Source organism: Equus asinus, chromosome 13 (genome assembly GCF_041296235.1).
Source record: "Equus asinus isolate D_3611 breed Donkey chromosome 13, EquAss-T2T_v2, whole genome shotgun sequence".
Taxonomy (NCBI): Eukaryota; Metazoa; Chordata; class Mammalia; order Perissodactyla; family Equidae; genus Equus; species Equus asinus.
In genome coordinates this window covers 35,894,783-35,914,050 of record NC_091802.1, presented here as the reverse complement: position 1 = coordinate 35,914,050, position 19,268 = coordinate 35,894,783, and the positions used below count along the sequence as shown (strand labels likewise).

General features: G+C 48.0%; 2 protein-coding genes across 7 annotated transcripts in view; one reads left to right on the top strand and one right to left on the bottom strand.

Annotated features, from left to right (window-relative positions):
* ABCC3 (ATP binding cassette subfamily C member 3) overlaps nt 1-4,870 on the top strand; it is a 46,002-nt gene extending 41,132 nt beyond the window's left edge. For all 5 annotated transcript variants that reach the window (XR_011493792.1, XR_011493791.1, XM_070483014.1 and 2 more), the window contains 2 exons: nt 1,697-1,891; nt 4,315-4,870. Coding sequence is in view for 3 of the 5 variants with exons in the window: in XM_070483014.1 (XP_070339115.1) it covers nt 1,697-1,891; nt 4,315-4,423 (304 nt within the window). In the remaining 2 variants the exon portion in view is untranslated. The remainder of the gene's footprint in view (nt 1-1,696; nt 1,892-4,314) is intronic.
* Nucleotides 4,871-6,335: 1,465 nt separating this feature from the next.
* Nucleotides 6,336-18,887, bottom strand: ANKRD40 (ankyrin repeat domain 40). 2 transcript variants are annotated; one of them, XM_044744374.2, is made up of 5 exons: nt 18,583-18,887; nt 13,114-13,262; nt 11,980-12,465; nt 9,437-9,618; nt 6,336-8,747 (listed from the first exon to the last, which is right to left on the bottom strand). In XM_044744374.2, the coding sequence occupies exons 1-5, from the start codon at nt 18,714-18,716 to the stop codon at nt 8,601-8,603; spliced, it is 1,098 nt and encodes a 365-aa protein (XP_044600309.1). In that variant the 5' UTR covers nt 18,717-18,887; the 3' UTR covers nt 6,336-8,600. The 2 variants fall into 2 exon arrangements, with proteins under 2 accessions (XP_044600309.1, XP_014689273.2); XM_014833787.3 differs by having other exon boundaries at nt 9,446-9,618; nt 18,583-18,860.
* Between the last annotated feature and the right edge of the window lie 381 nt (nt 18,888-19,268).

The following is a 19,268-nucleotide window of genomic DNA, read 5'->3' as shown; positions in this document are numbered from 1 at the left end:
AGACAGAAAGCACTTCCCCTGGATATGCTCCTGAGAAATTTAGCTATTCTTATGCTTATTCTGACTCTACTCTCTTCGAGGCTATACCCGTGGACTTTCTCCAGACCTCAGAAACAGAAACAACCCCCTTTCCACTTGCTCAGCACTGTTAAGTGTTCAGAGCACTTTGGCCTCCACTATATTGTCTCATCTTTACTGCAGTCCTACGGGCCGGAAACGAGCCTCCAAACTGTAAAATTATTTGCCCAAAGCTGCTCATCTAGCAAGGGGAGGGGCAGGGACTCAAGGACGTGAGGGCTCTTTTTTTCTTTTTTAAATGGAACGTTATTTTGTTTTCTTTTTTATTTATGGGTTTTTTTTTGTTTTGGTTCTTTTGTTTTTGTTTTTGCTGAGGAAGATTCACCTTGAGTGAAACATCTGTGCCAATCTTCCTGTTTTGTATGTGAGTCACCACCACTGCATTGTTGCCAATGACTGGTGTAAATCTGCACCCAGGAACTGAATCCAGGCTGCCAAAGTGGAGCATGCCGAAGTTTACCACTAGGCCACAGGGCCAGCCCCCAAAGTGGGGACTTCTGCCCCAAACCTTTCCTTGCTGCATCCTAGCCACCAGTGCGATGCCCCCACCTCCCCAGGCAGCCCTGTAGGACGGAGTGTACATTTTATCTGGATTTCACTTACACATCCATGTTGAGGGAGCTGGTGGACAAGCATAGGCTTCTAGACCCTGCACCCCATAGCTGTTTTTTGGTCCATTCTTCTCTCACTGCTCCTCCCCCAGAGCATCTCCTCCAGCCCCACATACACCAGGTCTGAGATGGAAATCGGCTCCCTCCTCCCTCACTGAACTTGTAGCCACTTTAAGTATAACCTGTATCCTGTGCCAGTCCCACCATAAATCAGCCCCGAGTTCTATCTGGCAGATCTTTCTGTTGCCAAAACCTTCATTAGTTGCGGGAATAGGCCAGGGAGAAAGCCTGGCCTTCACTCGGGCTGTGGTGACTCACCCCTTTGGGAAGGGCTGAGGTATGTGTCCTTGGGTATGGGGGTGCAGCAGCCTCTGTGGTTGGGGACACGGCCTCACTTTGTTCCCTAGCTCTGCCTTCCAAGGCAAGAGGTTGAAGGTATGCATCCTGCCCTTCCTCTGCCTCCCTGTTGACCAGACATGGAGGAGTGCCCCAAGTCCTCCCCTCTCCTGCCCCTTCCTTATTCCCATAGCAGAGCCCTGGCCTATATCCCCAGTTGGGACAGGAGATGACTGTCTGAATCGTGTGATATTAGGCTCAGCAAGATGGCATAATGTGTGCAAATATCTAGGAAGAGCCATTTAAGTGTGTTTTTACTAAGGTGTAAATGACTGATAGAGTGAAGCAGAGAAAGATCATGACACTAGTTGAGGAGTAAGGACCAGGAAGAAAGCACAGAAAGAGGAGGCTGGGGGTGCCAGAGACAGACTGAGGATTTCACAATGTTGTCCAGTACTGGCTCCATCTGGAGGCCCCTCATTATCCCTGTGGTGTCCAGACCTCGACTCTGTGTTCCAGGAGGACAGGGCCGAGGCAGAAATGGGAGAGGTTAGACAGAAAGCCAGTCCTGGGCCTTTGGGGTGGAGTGAAGACGGAAACAGTTCGGGGAGTGAGGCCTGGAGGCAGGTTGAGGGCACCCAGCTGGAGATGCTTTCCTTCCCAATTCCCAGCGTGGGCCAGCGGCAGCTCGTGTGCCTGGCCCGAGCCCTGCTCCGCAAGAGCCGCATCCTGGTTTTAGATGAGGCCACGGCCGCCGTCGACCTGGAGACTGACGACCTCATCCAGGCTACCATCCGCACCCAGTTTGAGAGCTGCACGGTGCTGACCATCGCACACCGGCTCAACACCATCATGGACTACAACAGGTGGGGCACCAGAACCCAAGCGTGGAGGGACCTAGTGGGGTCACCTTGGCCATTGGGAAGAGGCAAGCAGATTAAAGTTATCTGGACTTGGGAGAGCTCGTGGGGTTGTCTAGAGTGTAGAGGGCAGAGCAGCGTTCCCCAAGTTATAGATAAGGAACAGAACAGAGTGGGGTTACATGGACGCGGGGGGCACAGTGATGTTTTCTGAGACACAGGGGACACTTTGGGGTTACCGTGTGAGAATGGGGCACACTGAGGCTCCAGTGAATTGTGCACAGGCCACCTCCCTCCAGCTTCCTATTAATGCGATGAGATGAGGGGAACTGGACCCTTTGTGCCAAATCCTGTCATTCCCTGAGCCCCCGTTTGCAGAATGCCCGTTTGGCCATCACTTCACTTTGTGCCTCCCTTCCTCCCCGGGAGGTGGGTGTACAGATGAGGAAGCCTCTGAGTTCCAGAAGGTGCATGATGCTTGGGTCCCTGCCTTGGTGGGCTGGACCCTGACAGCACCGTAAGGAGCAGACGCCTTGTGGTAGGAGAGCAGAGGGCTGACTCCCAGACCCCGCTCAGCTGCTGACTGCTGTGTGACCTTGGGCAGTTCGCAAAATCGTCATGAACCTCTCTCTCAGGGCTGTGGTAAGGAGTCAATGAAATAAAGCATTGAAAGTGCAGGTGGTCCTGGGAGATGTTAGTTTCCCCGCAGCCCCTTACTGTAATCCTCCCTGGCACCAGTCCCTCCCAGGAGTAGGGAAGGGGCCTTGCCCTCAGAATCTTAGGGCTTCCTTGGGGAGGCAGCCCACTCAGCCAAAAGGAAAAACTGTGACCTAGTCCCTCATTGTGCCCAATGCCGAGGTGTGGCAGGAGGACAAGGGGAGGGGCTGTGTGACTCAGAAGCGTCACGGAAGGGAGGTGGCGCTGGCCTGGCAGGCTGGCCTCCTTGCAGACATGGGAGCTCAGAGTGAGGAGAGCAGACAGGAAGCTGCAACAAATCTGTGTTGAAGGAGTGTGGTGGGAGTATATCAACAGGGCTTCATTCACAAAACAAATGCCCAGAGGGCATGGGGAGGTGGGGAGGCTGCCATGGACAGGGCACTGGGGCAGACCTTGTCCCTCCCTCAGAAGTGTCCCCACACGGCCCCTGGGGGCTTGCGAACCAAGCTGAGAGTGCCTGATGCTACCATCTGTCTGTTCCATCCCTGAGGGTAGAAGGCTCAGACTGACCTTGTGGGTTGGGAGCTCATTCATTCTAGTGGGGTGGGCAGAAATTAAATAATCATGCTACTGAACGGGTAATGAGAGCCTGCAGGAAGGAAGCAGGGGTCCATGTGTGCAGGCAGAGAAGCCAATGCACACAGGGCAGCTAGGACACTTTCTCTCCTAAGGAAGGAGTACGGCCAGGCCCTAAAGGATGAGTAAGAGTTGGGGAGCAGGCGGGGAGATAGGGTAGGGAGGGAGCTGGAAATTTCAGGCAAAGGATACAACACACACGAAGACCCTGCGGTAGGAGGGCACATGAGGCTGGAGTGCAAAGGGCAAAGAGGGCAGTAGACCCAAGATGAGGGGGAGGGAGGGACAGGCCCCACTGCTGCACTTTGAAGACCATGGTGAAGCATTCGATCCGTACCCTAAGAGCAATGAGAAGCCACTGAAGGGAGGGGGGCAGTCTCCTGGGCTCCAATTTGGGCAGCGACTGGCAGTGATGTCCACAGACAAGCTCCTTCCCAAGACATGTTTCCGGGAGGCGGGGAAACAGAGTGCAGTCCACCCCCAACCCCCATCCCTTCCTATCGAGAAGCATCTTCCTCGGCTTGGGAGAGCCCTTTCCATTCCTGCCTCACCCTGGGAGCCAGGCTCTTGGCCCTGCACCAGGCGCACCCTGCCTTTGGTTGGCAGGAGATCCTACTTCGAGGCCCAGGCCTGACTGTGGGTATTGGACGGGGGCGGGGGAGGAACATCCACCCAACAGCAGCAGCCAGATTTGCAGCCCAAGACCCAGATTCCAGTGTCAGGCCTCAGTGCAGCCCGGTTTCCTGCCGTGTGCCTTTGTGAGTTGGCACAAAGCAGATGCAAGCGCACAGGGCCCCGCGCACAGGCCCGTGGCTCTCTGCGCACAGTCTTGTGACCCCAGCGAGGGGGAGGACTCATTAGGGAAGGTTTTCGGAGCCCCGACTAGCAGACATGAATAGGAAGTTTGTGTTTGATCGCAGAAACCACCTCATCTGCCAGGAGAGCAAACCGAGCGGCTAAAATAACCAGCCTTGCAAGCGTGCCCATGCGGCGTCGCGGCTGTGTTGGGTGGGTTGACTGAAGTGGGAAGGTTGGCATGTCACTGCGGGGCCTGAGCAGTATCCAGAAGGGAGGGGATGGGCTCGGAGGCCAGGTCTGGGCTGACGGAGACCTGACCGCTTCTTTTCTTTGGCTAGGGTCCTGGTCCTGGACAAAGGGATGGTAGCTGAGTTTGACTCTCCCGCCAACCTCATTGCAGCCAGAGGAATCTTCCACGGGATGGCCAGAGACGCTGGACTTGCCTAAATATATTCCTGGGATTGCCTTCTGGCCCTTCCTGCCTTTCATCAGTAAGGGCAAGGACACCAAATCTGTCTGCAGAATGGACCTGATGGCCAGCGCTGGGGGCGTGTTAGATTCTGCCCCTAGAAAGTGGCTCACAGGATCACCGTCGCCACTGGCTTGAGGCAGAGCCCAGACCAGTCCCCCGTCTCCTGATCCCCAGTGTCCTGTGATTCCCACACTTCACCGTTCTCAATCGTTTCATGGAATGACCTCTCTACCCCTTTTGATTTTTCATATTTTCTACTCTGAAGTATTTTTTTTTAATAAAGCTTTTTCCTCCTGGAACAGAAGATGGCTGGGTCAGGCTGTCCCTAGGAACTGAGTCCTGTACTCTGGGGTGCTGGCCTGAATCCATTAAAAATGGAGCACTGATGAAATAAAGCTATGTGGTCAACAGCTTATACACCCCGATGTGGCCTGTCTCTGCCCGTTCTCAAGACTTGGGGTTAGGCCCTTTGGAGGAGGTAGACTTTACACACATCCACGTGGCTGGAATTATCTGAAAACTTAAGACTCGAGAGCTTTTGGCTGGAAATATTGTCTTCACATCCAAAATTCACTGGGAAATTACCAGTAGTTCCTGCTCTGCTGTGCAGATAATATAAAGGGGGGAGAAATAAAGCCCCTGAAATCTGACCCGAGGCCTCTTGGGAAAGCTGCGGTGAACACCTCCATGTTTATATCGGCCCCCAGACCTCTCAGCCTGCTTCTCTAGGGGCTGAGCAGTGCATGGTGCTTTATTTCCTGCTCCTTTAGAAGTCTGCTCCAGACAGGTCCCCACCACCAGTGAGGCCTCCGACTCACTCACCTTCCTGGGTCGGGCCACAGCTGAATGTGGGAGCACAGAGGAGCCCAGAGGCTGCCCCTGCCCTGACAGTCCCAGGCAGGTGAAGGAGATGAGGGCGGGAATTAAATTTGCATTCTTGAGCAAGCCAGTGAAGTATTTTTCTGCAGGTCACTCAGCCTGGCACAAGGCCGTATATTTGGAATGGATCTCTTCTCTTTGTTACCTTCCTAAGTTTTTGGGTGTCCTCTGAGCCTCTCATTTCCTCGACCTTTATTCTCGGTACGATGTGAGTGGTTGTGAGTGATGGTTTGTTTTTCCCCTACCCGAAATGGTTTGCAGTAGGTGTGGAGATGGCTCCTTTGATCTGGTTTTTCTCCATGCACTGGGTTGGCCTGTGCTGCAGGACCATTTGTTAAAGGTTAATCACATTTTTTTTGGCAGGCTGTTTCTGCCCAGGATGTTTATGAGTGTATGGAAGAAGACTTCCATCCTTGTGATAAAGCAAGTATGAAAGCACAAATGCCCAAATTATTCTACCTCTCCTCGGTGCTAAGAAAAGGTCTCTGCTCTGCTCCCTGATTTATTAGGCCAATTTGGCATGACGTCTGCTGTGTGAGGCCCTAGCTGCCCCAAACCAACAGAAACGCAAATTATCCGGCATCCTTCTCAGCTGAAGATCTGAAGGTGTGAGGCTCTATTTCCTCTCCTGTCTCAGGAGTTTGCTTCTGAGCTCATTTGAGGCCCTGACAGGTGCTGACAGCCCAAAGGAGAGCCTCAGTTGTGTAAAGTAAATAGGATCATCAAAAGATGTGGTTAATAGAGGATGACCTCCATCTCGCTGGCTCAGCTACTCCGGGGAAATGAAGCTGTGAACCGGGAGGAAAGACATCGCACAGAGTGTCTGTCCCCAGTGCCACTGATGGGCTGAGCGCCGTGGCAGCAGCGGATGGAGGCGGCCCAGGTGGGGAACGGTCCTTCTATTCTTCCCCAGAGTGTCTTGTCCCTGGGCTCTCCAACAATTTGAACCCCCTATGATTAGAAGTATAGTGCTGTTTAGGAGGCCAGAATTACAGAATATGACTTAACTCAGTTAATATTTAATTTTAATAATAGTTGTTATGTTTGAACAGTCAGCAATGCACACAAAAAAAACCTTCAGTGAATGTTTACACACAGTGTGAACACATGCGGTAAATATGCAGTGGAGGAGGGTGGTGAATTCACAGTTAACAGAGCTAAAAAGAATCCTTGTTATAAATTACACAGAGCTTATAAAAATATTTCTCTGAATGCATAGATTAAGACTTTAAACTCACCTACCAGCAATGTGCAGCCTTACCCCACTGCCGTCCGCAGGAGTCAGTTGACCAGAGGACTTATAACGGAGGAGCCCCAGTGCAGGACTCATCTCTCACTGGAGACTCCGAACCCCTCGCTGGCCTCCGTTTCCAGGCCCAGGAAAGCCCTGGAGCTAGTCCTGTGTAGACCCCTCCCAGCCAGGGGCCTCCACTGCTTCTGAAAATCTCGAATTGATCTGGATAGCTGGAAGAGTTTTCACCCCAGTGATTTAAAAATGAATTAATACTGAATTTACTTACTCCAGGAGAGAACTAGCCTTAATTTATCAGTAAATTGTAACTTTTTTCAAAGGAAAGGGAAAAAAAGGTTCGTATGTCTAGATAAACCAGCTTCTGATTGACTGAAACACAAGGGAGGTTTCTTCTCGAAAGCACTTCATAGAAAGAGGGTAATAAGTAACCTTTACTCTGCTGTGCAAACACCAGACAAGGGCCAGTTACTCACTATCACTAAGTGGCGGAACACAATTAAGTCACTGAACAGAGTGACTCCATGCAGTTGGCCTTGAACACACCTCAGCCCCGGCTCAGCATTGAGGCCGCAGCAGGAGGCCATTATCTTAGCACAACACCCTCTTCCACGGGCACCTTCACACGTTCTCTCACAGTTGCGGGTTCCGATAAAATTAACCCAGTTGGAAGTGAAGTTTCTTTGGAAGCTAGAGGCACTATGGGAAAAGCTGCTCAAGACAGCAGGGAGCCTCCTGGGCAGCTGCTGCGCGCCCCTGCTCTCCCGGCTGTCCGAGCTTGCTCCTTCTTATTTCTAGAGTTAATAAGCTGTTTGTTTCAACAAGACAGTGGCTTTTCTTTTAACAGTAATGACACTGAAGGAAGGGAAAGAAGCCTTGAATGCGTTCTTTAAAAAATTCTGATGCCATGCTCGAGAGTTTAATCAGATGTGTGTTTGTTTTTCCCAGAACAAAGCCTGGTAGGCTCACAATTGACTTTGTTGAGTGGATTGGTGGCGGTAGTGGGGGATCCCCAAGATCAAACAATTTGTTTACAAAAAACAGATTTCAGAGTTGTGTAAAAATCCTAATAATTTCAAAATAACCTTTATCTTTGATACAAAAATAAAGATGCTAACTCCTTTAGCTCAGTTTCCCACAATAACCTTTAAAATAGCAACAGATTCAGTCTCAAAAATTGCTTTTCATTCCTAGTGGACAATGAAAGTGGAGAACTCGGACCAGCAATGTTTGTGCTCTTCTCATGTGGTGCAATTAAACATGTAGATGACAGGAACTGCTTCAGAGTTAAAAAAAAAAAAAGTGGTTGCTCTTTGAGAAAGCATCAGAGAGCCCTCTAGCGACACGAAGGGGAGTTAATGCAGAGATGACTGGAGGCGAGGGCAGACTGGAGACAGAGGCAGTCATGAGTGCTCACAAAGGAAAGAGCGGGGACGGGGAGCTCTTTTGGTTAACAGCGTATTTACAATTAGGTAACTGTATTCCTAAGTACTTTAACCTGAGTAACATTTAGAAATATGTTATGTGAAACCTCACAGCCACAAATCACACTGAAATTGCTTTGTCCAGTACCTGTGCTTTCCCCCGTTTCCCTCTCTAGTCAGTTCACATTTCAGGAGAGTTGGGAGCATGCAACACCAAGAAAAGTGCAACCCGGCCCTTCAGGTGCACTGTCAACAGGAGCGGCTAGAAATAGGCTCCATTCTCTCTCAGCTTCTGCTTGGACAACTCTCTTACATTCTGCACATAAAACACACTGATACAGAACCGCCGGCTGCTGCCTCTCCAGACCACTTCTCAGCTGTTCATGGCTTCAAGCAATAGGTTTATTGTGCACCAAGAGGCTTGGAAGCGTGGCACCGCTGCTTAGGGGTCAGGGGCTTCCTACCTTGGCAGAACGATGTTAGTGTATGCTATGCGGTGGCACCAGGGACCCTCCCGGGCGTCCAAGGCATATCAATGGTTTGTCCTTGGCCCAGAGGTGACACACTGTCACAACGCGCAGTGATAACAGTCCTGATGCATTAGTAAGTCAGTTTTGAAGCTCTCCGGTTGTAGCAAGGCCTTTCAGTCAGTGTGGATGCAGCATTTCTGAACAGAAAGTTATTTTCACTTATCGTTAGAACCAATTCCAGCTCTTGGAAATCTTGAAGTCGAGCAACATCTTTGTCCTAGAATGAAAACAGGTTAAACAGATTAGGAGGAGCCACTTGTCTCTATATGTTTGGTGTGCTGTTTTGATACTAGTATCTTGGCTCATTTTAAAGCCTACAGCAAAAAAGCAAATATCCCTGTGGCAGGCTGTTAGTGAGAGGGCAGGAAAGCTCCCCAGCGCAGGAATTGGGTTGCAATGGTGGGAACCCTTAACAGCAGTGCTGGAGGATGAGCAGGCCTTGAAGGGAGAGGGAATTCAGGAATCAGTTTTCCTCAGATGCCCTGAGGAGCCAGAAGCCTACTGATGTGCAAGGAAACCAGAGATGTTGGAGGAGCACACATATATCTATGTGGGTTTGCCCTACAATTTAACCTGGCTCCTCTGCTATAAAACACAAGGCACATCTGATAGCGCACTAAGATAATACTCACAGATCACTATGGAAACGACCGAAAACACGTACATGGGAAGGGTAATTCAGGAAATTCTCTCTGGGATCCTATAACTTTCAAAAATGCCAATGTCTGTACAGACCCAGTAGAGGGAAAGAAAGTTCAATGCTTACATTTGGGAAACCACCTTTTGCTCCTTTTCTCTTCTCTTTCATTTCTTCAACTATGACCCATAGAACCAAGGAGGAAGCTGGTATTTTCCAGACACAAAAAGCAACCAACCATTCACTCATGCCTAACAGACCTTTCTTACCTTTCTTACCAGAGTATTGGGTAACTTTCTGATCTTCTCCACTTGATCTGGATTAACACCCAGCTCACAGCAACTCACTCTGAGCAGTTCTTGGTAGGTGAGCTCCTGTCGGTCCAGTTCAATTTCAATGAAATCATTTTCTCGAAGAGATGGGTTCTGAATCCTTACCTTGAGTACCAGTTCTAGATAAGACGGGGGAGATATGTTAATGAATGGTTCTGGCATTGTCAGCTATAATTTAATCTTTTCCAGAAGACTATGGTTCACAAGTAAAAGGGAGGGGGGACAGCCATCCCAGCTGTAGAGAGGGATAATTTACTTCTGTTGTGGGAGCTGAGGCAATAAAGGCTTAAGAATGGGTTTGGGAATCAAACTACACACAAGCACGGGAAGAGAAGGGAAAAAAAGGCAAGCTACAGAACACGAATTATTCTAAAAAGATTTAATAATTGTGAATCTAAAGGTATTTATGAAATATGAAACTCTTTGCAATAAACACAGTAAACGAGCAAAAAGATAAGCTACTAATAACAATTAAAGTCTAAGTCTGACTTGAATATATACACTTTAATAAGGAAGGAGCCTTGGCGTTGGGAGTAAATAAACACAATTATTTGTGGGTCTGGGATCTAAGCAGTCTGCCCCAAATTCTGAGCCCAGCTACCAAGATGGCCCAAGCCAAGCACCTATGGGCGTTTGATGGTTCTGCTTTGCTCCTCACATAGGAATCCCTCACAGCACCGTTAGGCCCCTGTTATCAGCACCTACAACAGCAGGATGTTCAGAAAGTGAGGGAGTTACTTAAATGAAAAAGGAAACGTAAGACTAGACTGTACCCTGTGGTGTTTGACTGGAATTGGAGGCATCAGGAGGAATTGTGGTTTTTATTTTTAATTTTTTTTGAGGAAGACTAGCCCTGAGCTAACATCTGTCGCCAATCCTTCCCTTTTTGCAAAGGAAGACTGGCCTTGAGCTAACATCCGTGCCCATCTTCCTCTACTTTATATGTGGGACGCCTACCACAGCATGGCTTTTGTCAAGCGGTGCCATGTCTGCACCCGGGATCCGAACCAGCGAACCCCGGGCCACCTAAGCGGAACGTGTGCACTTAACCACTGCGCCACCAGGCTGGCCCCAAATTGGGGTTTTTAATATCTGAAAAAATAGAGAGAGGGAGGGCACAAAGGGTGAAGTGGTGCACCTACAACATGACTAATAATAATGTACAACTGAAATTTCCCAAGGTTGTAAACTATCGTAATCTTAATAAAAAGTTAAAAAAAAATTATACAAAAAAAAATAGAGAGGGGGCTGGTCCAGTGACGTAGCAGCTAAGTTCCCGTGCTCTCCTTTTGTGGCCTGGGGTTTGCAGGTTCGTATCCAGTCGCAGACCTAGCACTGCTCATCAAGCCATGCTGAGGCGGCATCCCACACAAAATAAAGGAAGGTTGGCACAGATGTAAGCTCAGTGACAATCTTCCTCAAGCAAAAACAAACAAAAATATAGATAAATAGATACAGAAATATAGAAAACAGTGTATATAAATGTATACATGTGTTTGTCTGTTTGCTTAGCTTTTTTCTTTCTTTCTTTCTTGGCTTTGTCCTCTGAGTGGGCCTAGAAGAAATGACACACCTTCAGCAATGAGCACACCAAGTGTCCACATCCTGGTTTTTTAATACCATTCTCCACCAAAAGAACCAGGGCTCCTTGGAGAAATGGCTCATTCCAGGGCTGGGAAAGTTACACTGGGAGCCTGGAACATCTGGCTGCACCAGAAAACAAGGAAGTGCTCTCAGAATGACGGGACACGTCCAAGGGACACAAGAACTGGCTTGAAGGGGTTCCCTCCAGACAAATCTGGCATAATTTGAACATCAAGATAGTTACAGTAATGGATTATAACCTAAGAAATAAAATAGGAATCTATGAGTTCACATTGATATAAATAGAGGAGAGGGAAAGGCTCTTCTTTACAGTAGAATATCAACTAATAAATAGAGAAAGAATGATAGGAAATTGTTCCACAAAATAGCTGGCTTCGACTCTTCCAAAATATTGAGGTCCAAAATGATAGAGAAAGGCTGAGGAAATGTTCCAGATTAGAGACTAAAAGGACGTGGTAACTAAATGCAATGAGTGACCCTGGGCAAAGGGCAGGGGTGGAGGAAGTGAAGAAGGCTGCAAAGGGCACTGCTGAGACAACTGACAGAATTTAAACACAGACTGTGGCTTAGAGAACAGTAGTATATCAAGGTCACATTTCCTAAATTTGATAATGGCACCATGGTTACGTAAGAGAGTATCCTTGTTCTTAGGAAGTACACACTTAAGTATTTCAGGGTAAAAGGGCAAAAGGTAAATAATTTGTGAATCTGAGTAAAGAGAGCTCCTTATACTACTCTTGCAACTTTTCTGTAAGTTTGTAATTATACTCAAAATAAATAAATAAATCCCACCTCCACTGCCCAAAAACCGGGAAGTGAAACACGAGGCTTCGGGACCTCTCTGCCTTGTTGCGGAGGCTGTTTGCTGATGTTACCTTGCATGTTAAATGGAAACGCTCCAGTGAAGAAAAATGGCTGGAATGCTGGCGCCGGTCCTGCATACGTCCCATTCTGAGGCTCCAGAGACACTGGTGGCTTGGACGGGACAGAAGAGAACAATGAGCGACTCTGACTCACTGGTGGCTGACAAACAGGACCCGGTTTTGTGCTTTCTGGTGCTCTGAGTATGGCAGAGGGGGCAGACACATCCCCGTTCTGAACGAGTGCCAAAGAGGTGTGGTCCCGTGGAAAGGCCCCCAGCAGCGGAGGGTTCCCTGGGGAGAGCAAGGGAGGTGAGCCATCTGCAGGGGGTGATGCCGGAGGTGTGGAGGGGCCCCCGTTCTGCAGCTGGGCTGAATCCTCTGCCGCAGGGGTGTAGATAAAAGGGAAGGCTGGGTTGGCCAAATAGTTGGGAACAAAGGGAAGTTCTGACTCCTTCTTCAGCTGGGGGAGGTTGTCGTCATCATCATTGTCGTCTTCCACTTAAAAAGAAGAAAATACAGAACATTTACATAACCCTTGAAAAATTACCAAGAAAAGAGTGTCTTGTGAAAGCTAGCGTCCTTTGGTGTATGAGAAATATTTTGGTCAATGTCTATGGCCTCTTCAAGTCAGAAGAGAAAATATTTCATTGGGTTTATGATTACCATTTTTATCTTCTTAAATTTTACAGATTAAAAAAATAAAACCCTCTAAGCCTACCTTTCCAGAAACAGCATGGAATTACTACTTCGGCACAGTAATACTATCTTTACTTTTAGAAACAGACTAGTTGTTTGACTGGCATCAAGAATACAGCTAATATGGTGCCGACCCGGTGGCGCAGAGGTTAAGTTTGCACGTTCCACTTCTCGGGGGCCAGCACTTTGCCGGTTCGGATCCCGGGTGGGGACATGACACCGCTTGGCAAAAGCCATGCTGTGGTAGGCGTCCCACATATAAAGTAGAGGAAGATGGGCATGGATGTTAGCTCAGGGCCAGTCTTCCTCAGCAAAAACAGGAGGATAGGCAGTAGCTAGCTCAGGGCTAATCTTCATCAAAAAAAAAAAAAAAAGAATACAGCTGATAATATACCACAAGTCTTAAATTAGTCTGACAAAATCAAAAGTTGCCCCAAAACACAGACTCACCTCCCATAATCTTCCTGATTTCTCTCCTTGATGTTAACTGGACTGGCATTTCTCCTTTTGTGGTAAGAATCTCTTTGTCAGCTCCTGATTTTAACAAGTAAGAGACCACCTGACCATGATTGCGTTTACATGCCCAGTGTAAGCAGGTCCTGTCCCAAAGAAAAGGAAGAAAGAGTGATTTAAGAGGAGGGGTGATTTGGGATATCAAATTCTACATGTTAGTAAATAAATATATGCAAGCCTGTTAGAGTTCAGCTAGAACCAGGCTGGTAATCTCAACCTTTCTTTTCAGAAAATAGATAATCAAAATATTTAGTATGCTTAAAATTTATTTTTAAATTTCATTTCTGGCCCTTGGGAACAACTAATCTATCCTAGGAGCTTTAATTTCAATGGCTTCCGGAAGGCTGGCTGGCTAACTCTAAAGGTATTGCTGAGCGTTACTCTATCAGTATGGCTCATTAGATTATCCCAGTCTCTTTAAAATAGATTTTTATATTGCCACATTCCTTTTTAGGGACTATGGAAACTCGCTTCATATGCATCAAATGTCACTTGAAGATTAAATATTGTGAGGCTAATAACCATCTCCTATCTACAGCTTTCTCTGCCACTAAAATTATTATTACTACAGCAGATATTCCTGTCTGAATTTCAGCTGCTTTGCTCCTGTTGTCTTTACTTTTCTTTCCTTCACCAAAAAAAAATGGATTTCCAAATTTCCGTTTTTAAAAAAGCTGCTTTCTCTAGTTCTCTCCAGAAGGCCACAAACATACCCTCATCTGCTTAGAGTAAGGCACTGCACACAGACCTTAATTCCTTAGGCACTTTAAAAATGCACATCAATGACCAACATTTTCGAGAACAAATTCTTCTAACGTATTAGACGCATTTAAGTAAAACTAATTATTTAATATTGGACACATAGGAAGAGATTATTCACACTCTGAAGGGCTATTATTTTAACACTGCATAGAAATATGATTATCATGCCAGCAAAAACTCCATCTTAACAGAAATGAAAGGATTCAGAGCTACTAAATTCGTCCCCAGCTACCAAAGCTGAATAATATTATGGAAGGAAAATACTTTTTTTCCCCTCTGTTTTGAAATGTCCCCATTCACCAACTCTCTAATTGAACTGAGATAAGTATCTTCAGAGCTTAGAGTCAAATACAGAACGTATGTTCAATAGTGAGAGTTCAGGTCACTAACCTGGGAAACATAACTCTCTAGAAAGTTTATTTGGTTCCAGGAAAAAGCTGATTTGCGCTGGGTACCTTAACATTCATGACTCACAGAAAGCTAGCTTTCTGGCTGGCTGAGAGCAACTCCACTGACGTTTCAGTGACATTTCACACTATTATCCATTAGAATTAGATTATCCAGGTGCCATTAAGGTGTACATTATGATGAAAAGACCATCAATTTGGCAAAAATAAGGGAAGAGTCTTGATCTAAACGACTAAAATATGAAGATAAGGAAGTGTCTGCTTGGACACATAGGTGCTTCATATTTGCTGAACAAGTCAATGAAGAACAAGGTGGACATTGCTCAGGGTAGAAGGAACCAATGCATCCTTGATTTTGGGCAAACTGCAGCTGAGAGCGTGTTTGGGCGTGATGTCTGTGGCCTAGGCTTGAAAAGTGAATAATTATAATGATAAGCGAGCACTCAGAAATGAATGGAACACGATGAGAAAAATATGTTCCCTTTTGGAAATAAAGTGCTCACTTGCTAGTAGTAAATCACCTGTCCATGACAAGCTTGAGAGTGAAGGAGGTAATTTACTGTCAGTGGGTCTGAGACACTCTGGGACAAACCAAGTAGCTAAAGCATCACCATGTAAAGTGGGGTTAAGTCAACACAGCACGTCCCCCTCAGCCCTGTGCCCTAGTGAACATCATTTACAGTCCAGACCTGTGTGGCTCGGGGCAGCCATAACTCAGAGCCATTGCAGCCAGCCAATATTTTCAACTTCTTCATGAGCCATTATACTTGTTCCTTAAAGTCAAGGGGTATGCATGACACAAATTAAAATCGATGTAGGAACTCTATCTTTGAACTTCAACTCTTTAAGCTTTAAATTTGCAGTCAGAATATTCTATTAGTGCTGGGAAATATTTCAGACCAGAGGTACTGAGCATCATTCATTAGTGCTAAAATTGTGGCTTCTGAGCAACTAGGAATCGCAAGCAGTAACTTTTCTGCTTTTCTATGCTAGAGAGTAAGTTTTTGATGGTAATCTTTATATCCCATTACCTAGCACACTGCTTAGTAATAAGAAAAATAATAAGTTAACACAGATATAACTTTGTACATGCTGGACATTGTTCTAAAGGCTTTACATAAATTAACTCATGTAATCCTCTAAACAGCCCATGAGTGAAGTACCATTGTCAACATTCCCCCGTCTTACAGATGAGGAAACTGAGGCAGTCAGCAAAGTGAATAAGCAAAACAAACAGTATGCTAGGTGGTGATTAAGTGATATAGGGACATTAAAGCAAGGAAGGGAGCAGGGAATGCCAGAGGCAGGAGAGAGGCATGGTGCAATTTCAAATTGAAGGCCAAGGAAAGGCTCACCTAGAAGGTACCATCTAAGCTGAGACCTAAAGGAGGGGAGGGAAGATTAAGGCCTTGAATCAGGACAGTGACTGGTGTTTCAGGAAAAGCAAGGAGGTCAGGGGAGCAGCATGAAGGGAACAAGGGGGCAAATCCCAAGATGAGACACAGAGGTAAGGAGGGAGGATGGGGCGCAAGGAGTAGAAACCGGAGGACGCTGTGGGCTGTTACCGAGTGAGATGGGAGTCCCTAGGGGGTTCTGAGCCCAGTGAAATGACCCGACATGTATGGGGTTTTTTTATTGTGATAATATCGGTTTATAACATTATATAAATTTCAGGTATACATCATTATATTTCAATTCCTGTGTAGGTTACATCATGTTCACCACCCAAAGACGAATTACCATCCATCACCACACACACACACCCCTAATCACCTGTTCGGCCCTCCTCCCCCCGCCTTCCCCTCTGCTAACCTCCAGTTCAATCTCTGTCTCCATGTGATTGCTGTTGTATGACATGTTTTCTAAGTCACTATCCCTCTAGCTCCTGTGTTGAGAAAAGTCTATTAGGGCATGAGGGTAGAAGCAAGGAGACTAATTAGGGGGCTCCCGCGACAACGGAGGAGACAGAATGATGGTGGCTCCGTCTCCGAGGTGTCGTGGTGGAGCTAGTGAGAAATGGCCAGATTCTGACTATGGCTGAAGGTGGAGCTGGCAGAACTGGATGTGGGGTGTGGGGGAAAGACAGGAGGCAGGCAGGACACCAAGGATTCCGGTCTGAGCACCTCAGATGCCGAGATGAGGAGGCCTCAGAGGAGCAGGCCCGAGGCAGTTAGGAGGATGAGAGGAGACTGGGAATTCACCCTGGACATGTTGAATTTGAGGTGCCTATTTACACCTTCCCCAATTAAAGCTATGAGAAGCCTCTTCAGGTAACTTCAGATTCAACTTACACTTACTCAGCATCTACTATGCACAGGCACTGTGGTTAGGAGAGTAGGGTCTGGAGTCAGACACTGGGTTCATTTCCCAGCTCCACTTGCTAGTGTCATTAAGTGGATTCTGACTCCCACCGACCCTGTGGATAGCAGAGTGGAAGCCTGCCCAGTCTTTTTGCTCCATCCTCTCACCTTCCTGCACTCTATCAGACAATGTTCCGCTGCTATTCATAGGGTATCATGGCCAATTTTTCTGGAAGTGGGTGACCAGGTCCTTCTTCCCAGTCTGTCTTAGTCTAGAAGACTCCACTGAAAGCTGTCCACCATGGGTGACCCTGCTGGTATTTGAAATACTGGTGGCAGAGCTTTCAGTATCACAGCAACATGCAGCTGCCTCAGTATAACAACCGACAGACGGATGGTGTGGTTCCCTGTCCAGGAAATGAACCTGGGTTGCAGTGATGAGAAAGCCAAATCTTAACAACTAGACCACTTCAGCTCCATAGTTACTGTAAATTCTATGACCCTGGAGGAATTACTTAATCTTTCTGGGCCTCAGTTTCCTCATCTGCAAAATGGAGAGACTAACAATAGCTGTGTCACTGAGTAGTTGTGAATGAGATGATACATGTGAAGCACTTAGAACCTGCTTGTGCTACAGAGCAAGCTCAATAAATGTTAGCTTATTTATATTATGCTTCATTCAGTGCTTGTTATGCTCATAACACTCTTTCGAAATAACTGGAAAATGAAGTGACTCCGCAAGGTCGCAGAGCTAGACAGGAACGGAGAAGAACACGCAGGAAGGCCAGGCTCCTTCTTCTACACAACACTGCCCCCCAGCGCCCAAACAGTGACTCACAGCTTGTGAACCATCCACAACGCTCAGAGAAGCCACACGCAGAACAGCAAGCTTGTTTGCAAACACTTTTAAACAAAACAAAATAAAAAGGCAGTATCTACTGTTTCCTGGCTTTCTGGAGAGCTACCGAGGCTGTTTTCTTTAGGGTAAAGAAGTAGATACATTTGTGAGGTGTCAGGAAACCGTGGTTCTGGTCCTGGCTATTCATATTAATAGTTGAGTGACCTAGGGCAAGTTATTCTCTGGGGTTCAACCCATCTCCAATGTTCCTTTCAGTTCTAAAATGTATGATTCTCCTTTAAAACATAAAACATTTGCAATATTCTTTAAGCTAGCCCAACAGGCTGGTTAAGCATTACCTGGATCAAATAAAAATTTAAATGCAAAGAGGGCAGAATAACACCACACTCAGTAACTTAAAGCTAAAAATCTAACCAACAGCACATCCTAAAATGAGACTCCTTATTTAATGGGGAAGGACTCAATTGCAGGCAGGCATCTAATAAAGCCTTGGATCAAATTCTATATTTGAAATTTTAACAAGAAAACAAAGCAAAACACTCTAAAGGATAAACGAATGAGTATTCTTCCCTCGACAGGCAGCTGGAGACAGCAGAAAATCACTGCTGCCCTGAGACAACAGAGAAGCAGAATAGTGGGGGGCTTTTGTTTCTGGTCTTGGGAAAAGAAATCGTGCTGGTTTGTACGATTCATTTTTGCTCAGCTGCTTATGCTTTTTGCTCTGCACAGATGTGTTCTTCAGAAGCACCTCTGGCAAAATAACCCAACGCTGGAAGTGGGGTGAGCTCCATGTTAGTCTCGGAGAATTGCAGCCAGCACCAATCCGGCCAAGCGAGCCAGGGGGCGCGGGGCCGGCGCGGGGCGCCAGGGTCCGGGAGGCGCTGCCCGGGAAGACACGTGGGCCGGGATTCGGGCAGGCCGTGCTCCCACGGCCCCGGGCCGGGGGCCGGGACTGGCCACCCGAGCGGAGCGCACAGCCCTGGGGCGCCACGGGCAGCGCTGGGCCGAGGGCGCGGCCGGCCGCCCCACGCCCCGGGCCCGCGGCTCTGACCTTAGGCCTCCCCCGCTCCCCACTTACCAGCCGTTGACCTCATTTTGGGAGTTCACATCCACCCCGCTCTCCACCAGTTTCTGCACCTCCCGAATGTCCCCCAAGGCCGCGGCCTCCCGCAGCCTCTCCTGCTGCTCCTTCTGCTCTAGTAGGGCGCTCATCTTCCCCTCGGCCCCGGGCCCCCACCCCGGGCCTAGCAGCGCCGCCGCCGCCGCGGCCCGCTCCCCGCCATGGGGACAGAGCGCGGAGCTCGCCTGCCCTGCTCGCGCCGCCGCCCGCGCCCAGCCCGGGGCTCCGGCTCCCTCCCGCCGGCCGCCCGCCCGCCCGCCGCGCCCCTGCTACTCCCGGCCCGCAGGCCCAAGCCTCCTCCCCGGCCGCGCCTCCCGAAGGCCGGCTCTGGGGGAACCTATTCGGAGTGACAACTCTGACCCAGATCTTTTCCGTTCCTACCCTCGGCCCCGGCGCCCAGGCCGGCTGCTTATGCAACGGCGGCACATTATTATCCGCCGTGATTCACCGACTATTTTTAGACCTCCCCGCCCCGCAGCTTCCAGGGAGGAGGACAGGCACATGGAAAGAGAAAAAAGAGTGTTTGAGAGCCAGAAAAGTCTTATCCTCTCGCGCAGGCTGTTTACCAGGCATCAAAAAATAATTGGTGTGCGCCCCCCCCTTGCCCCTCCCCCCCACTTGTTTGACTCTTTTTCCTTATCTGA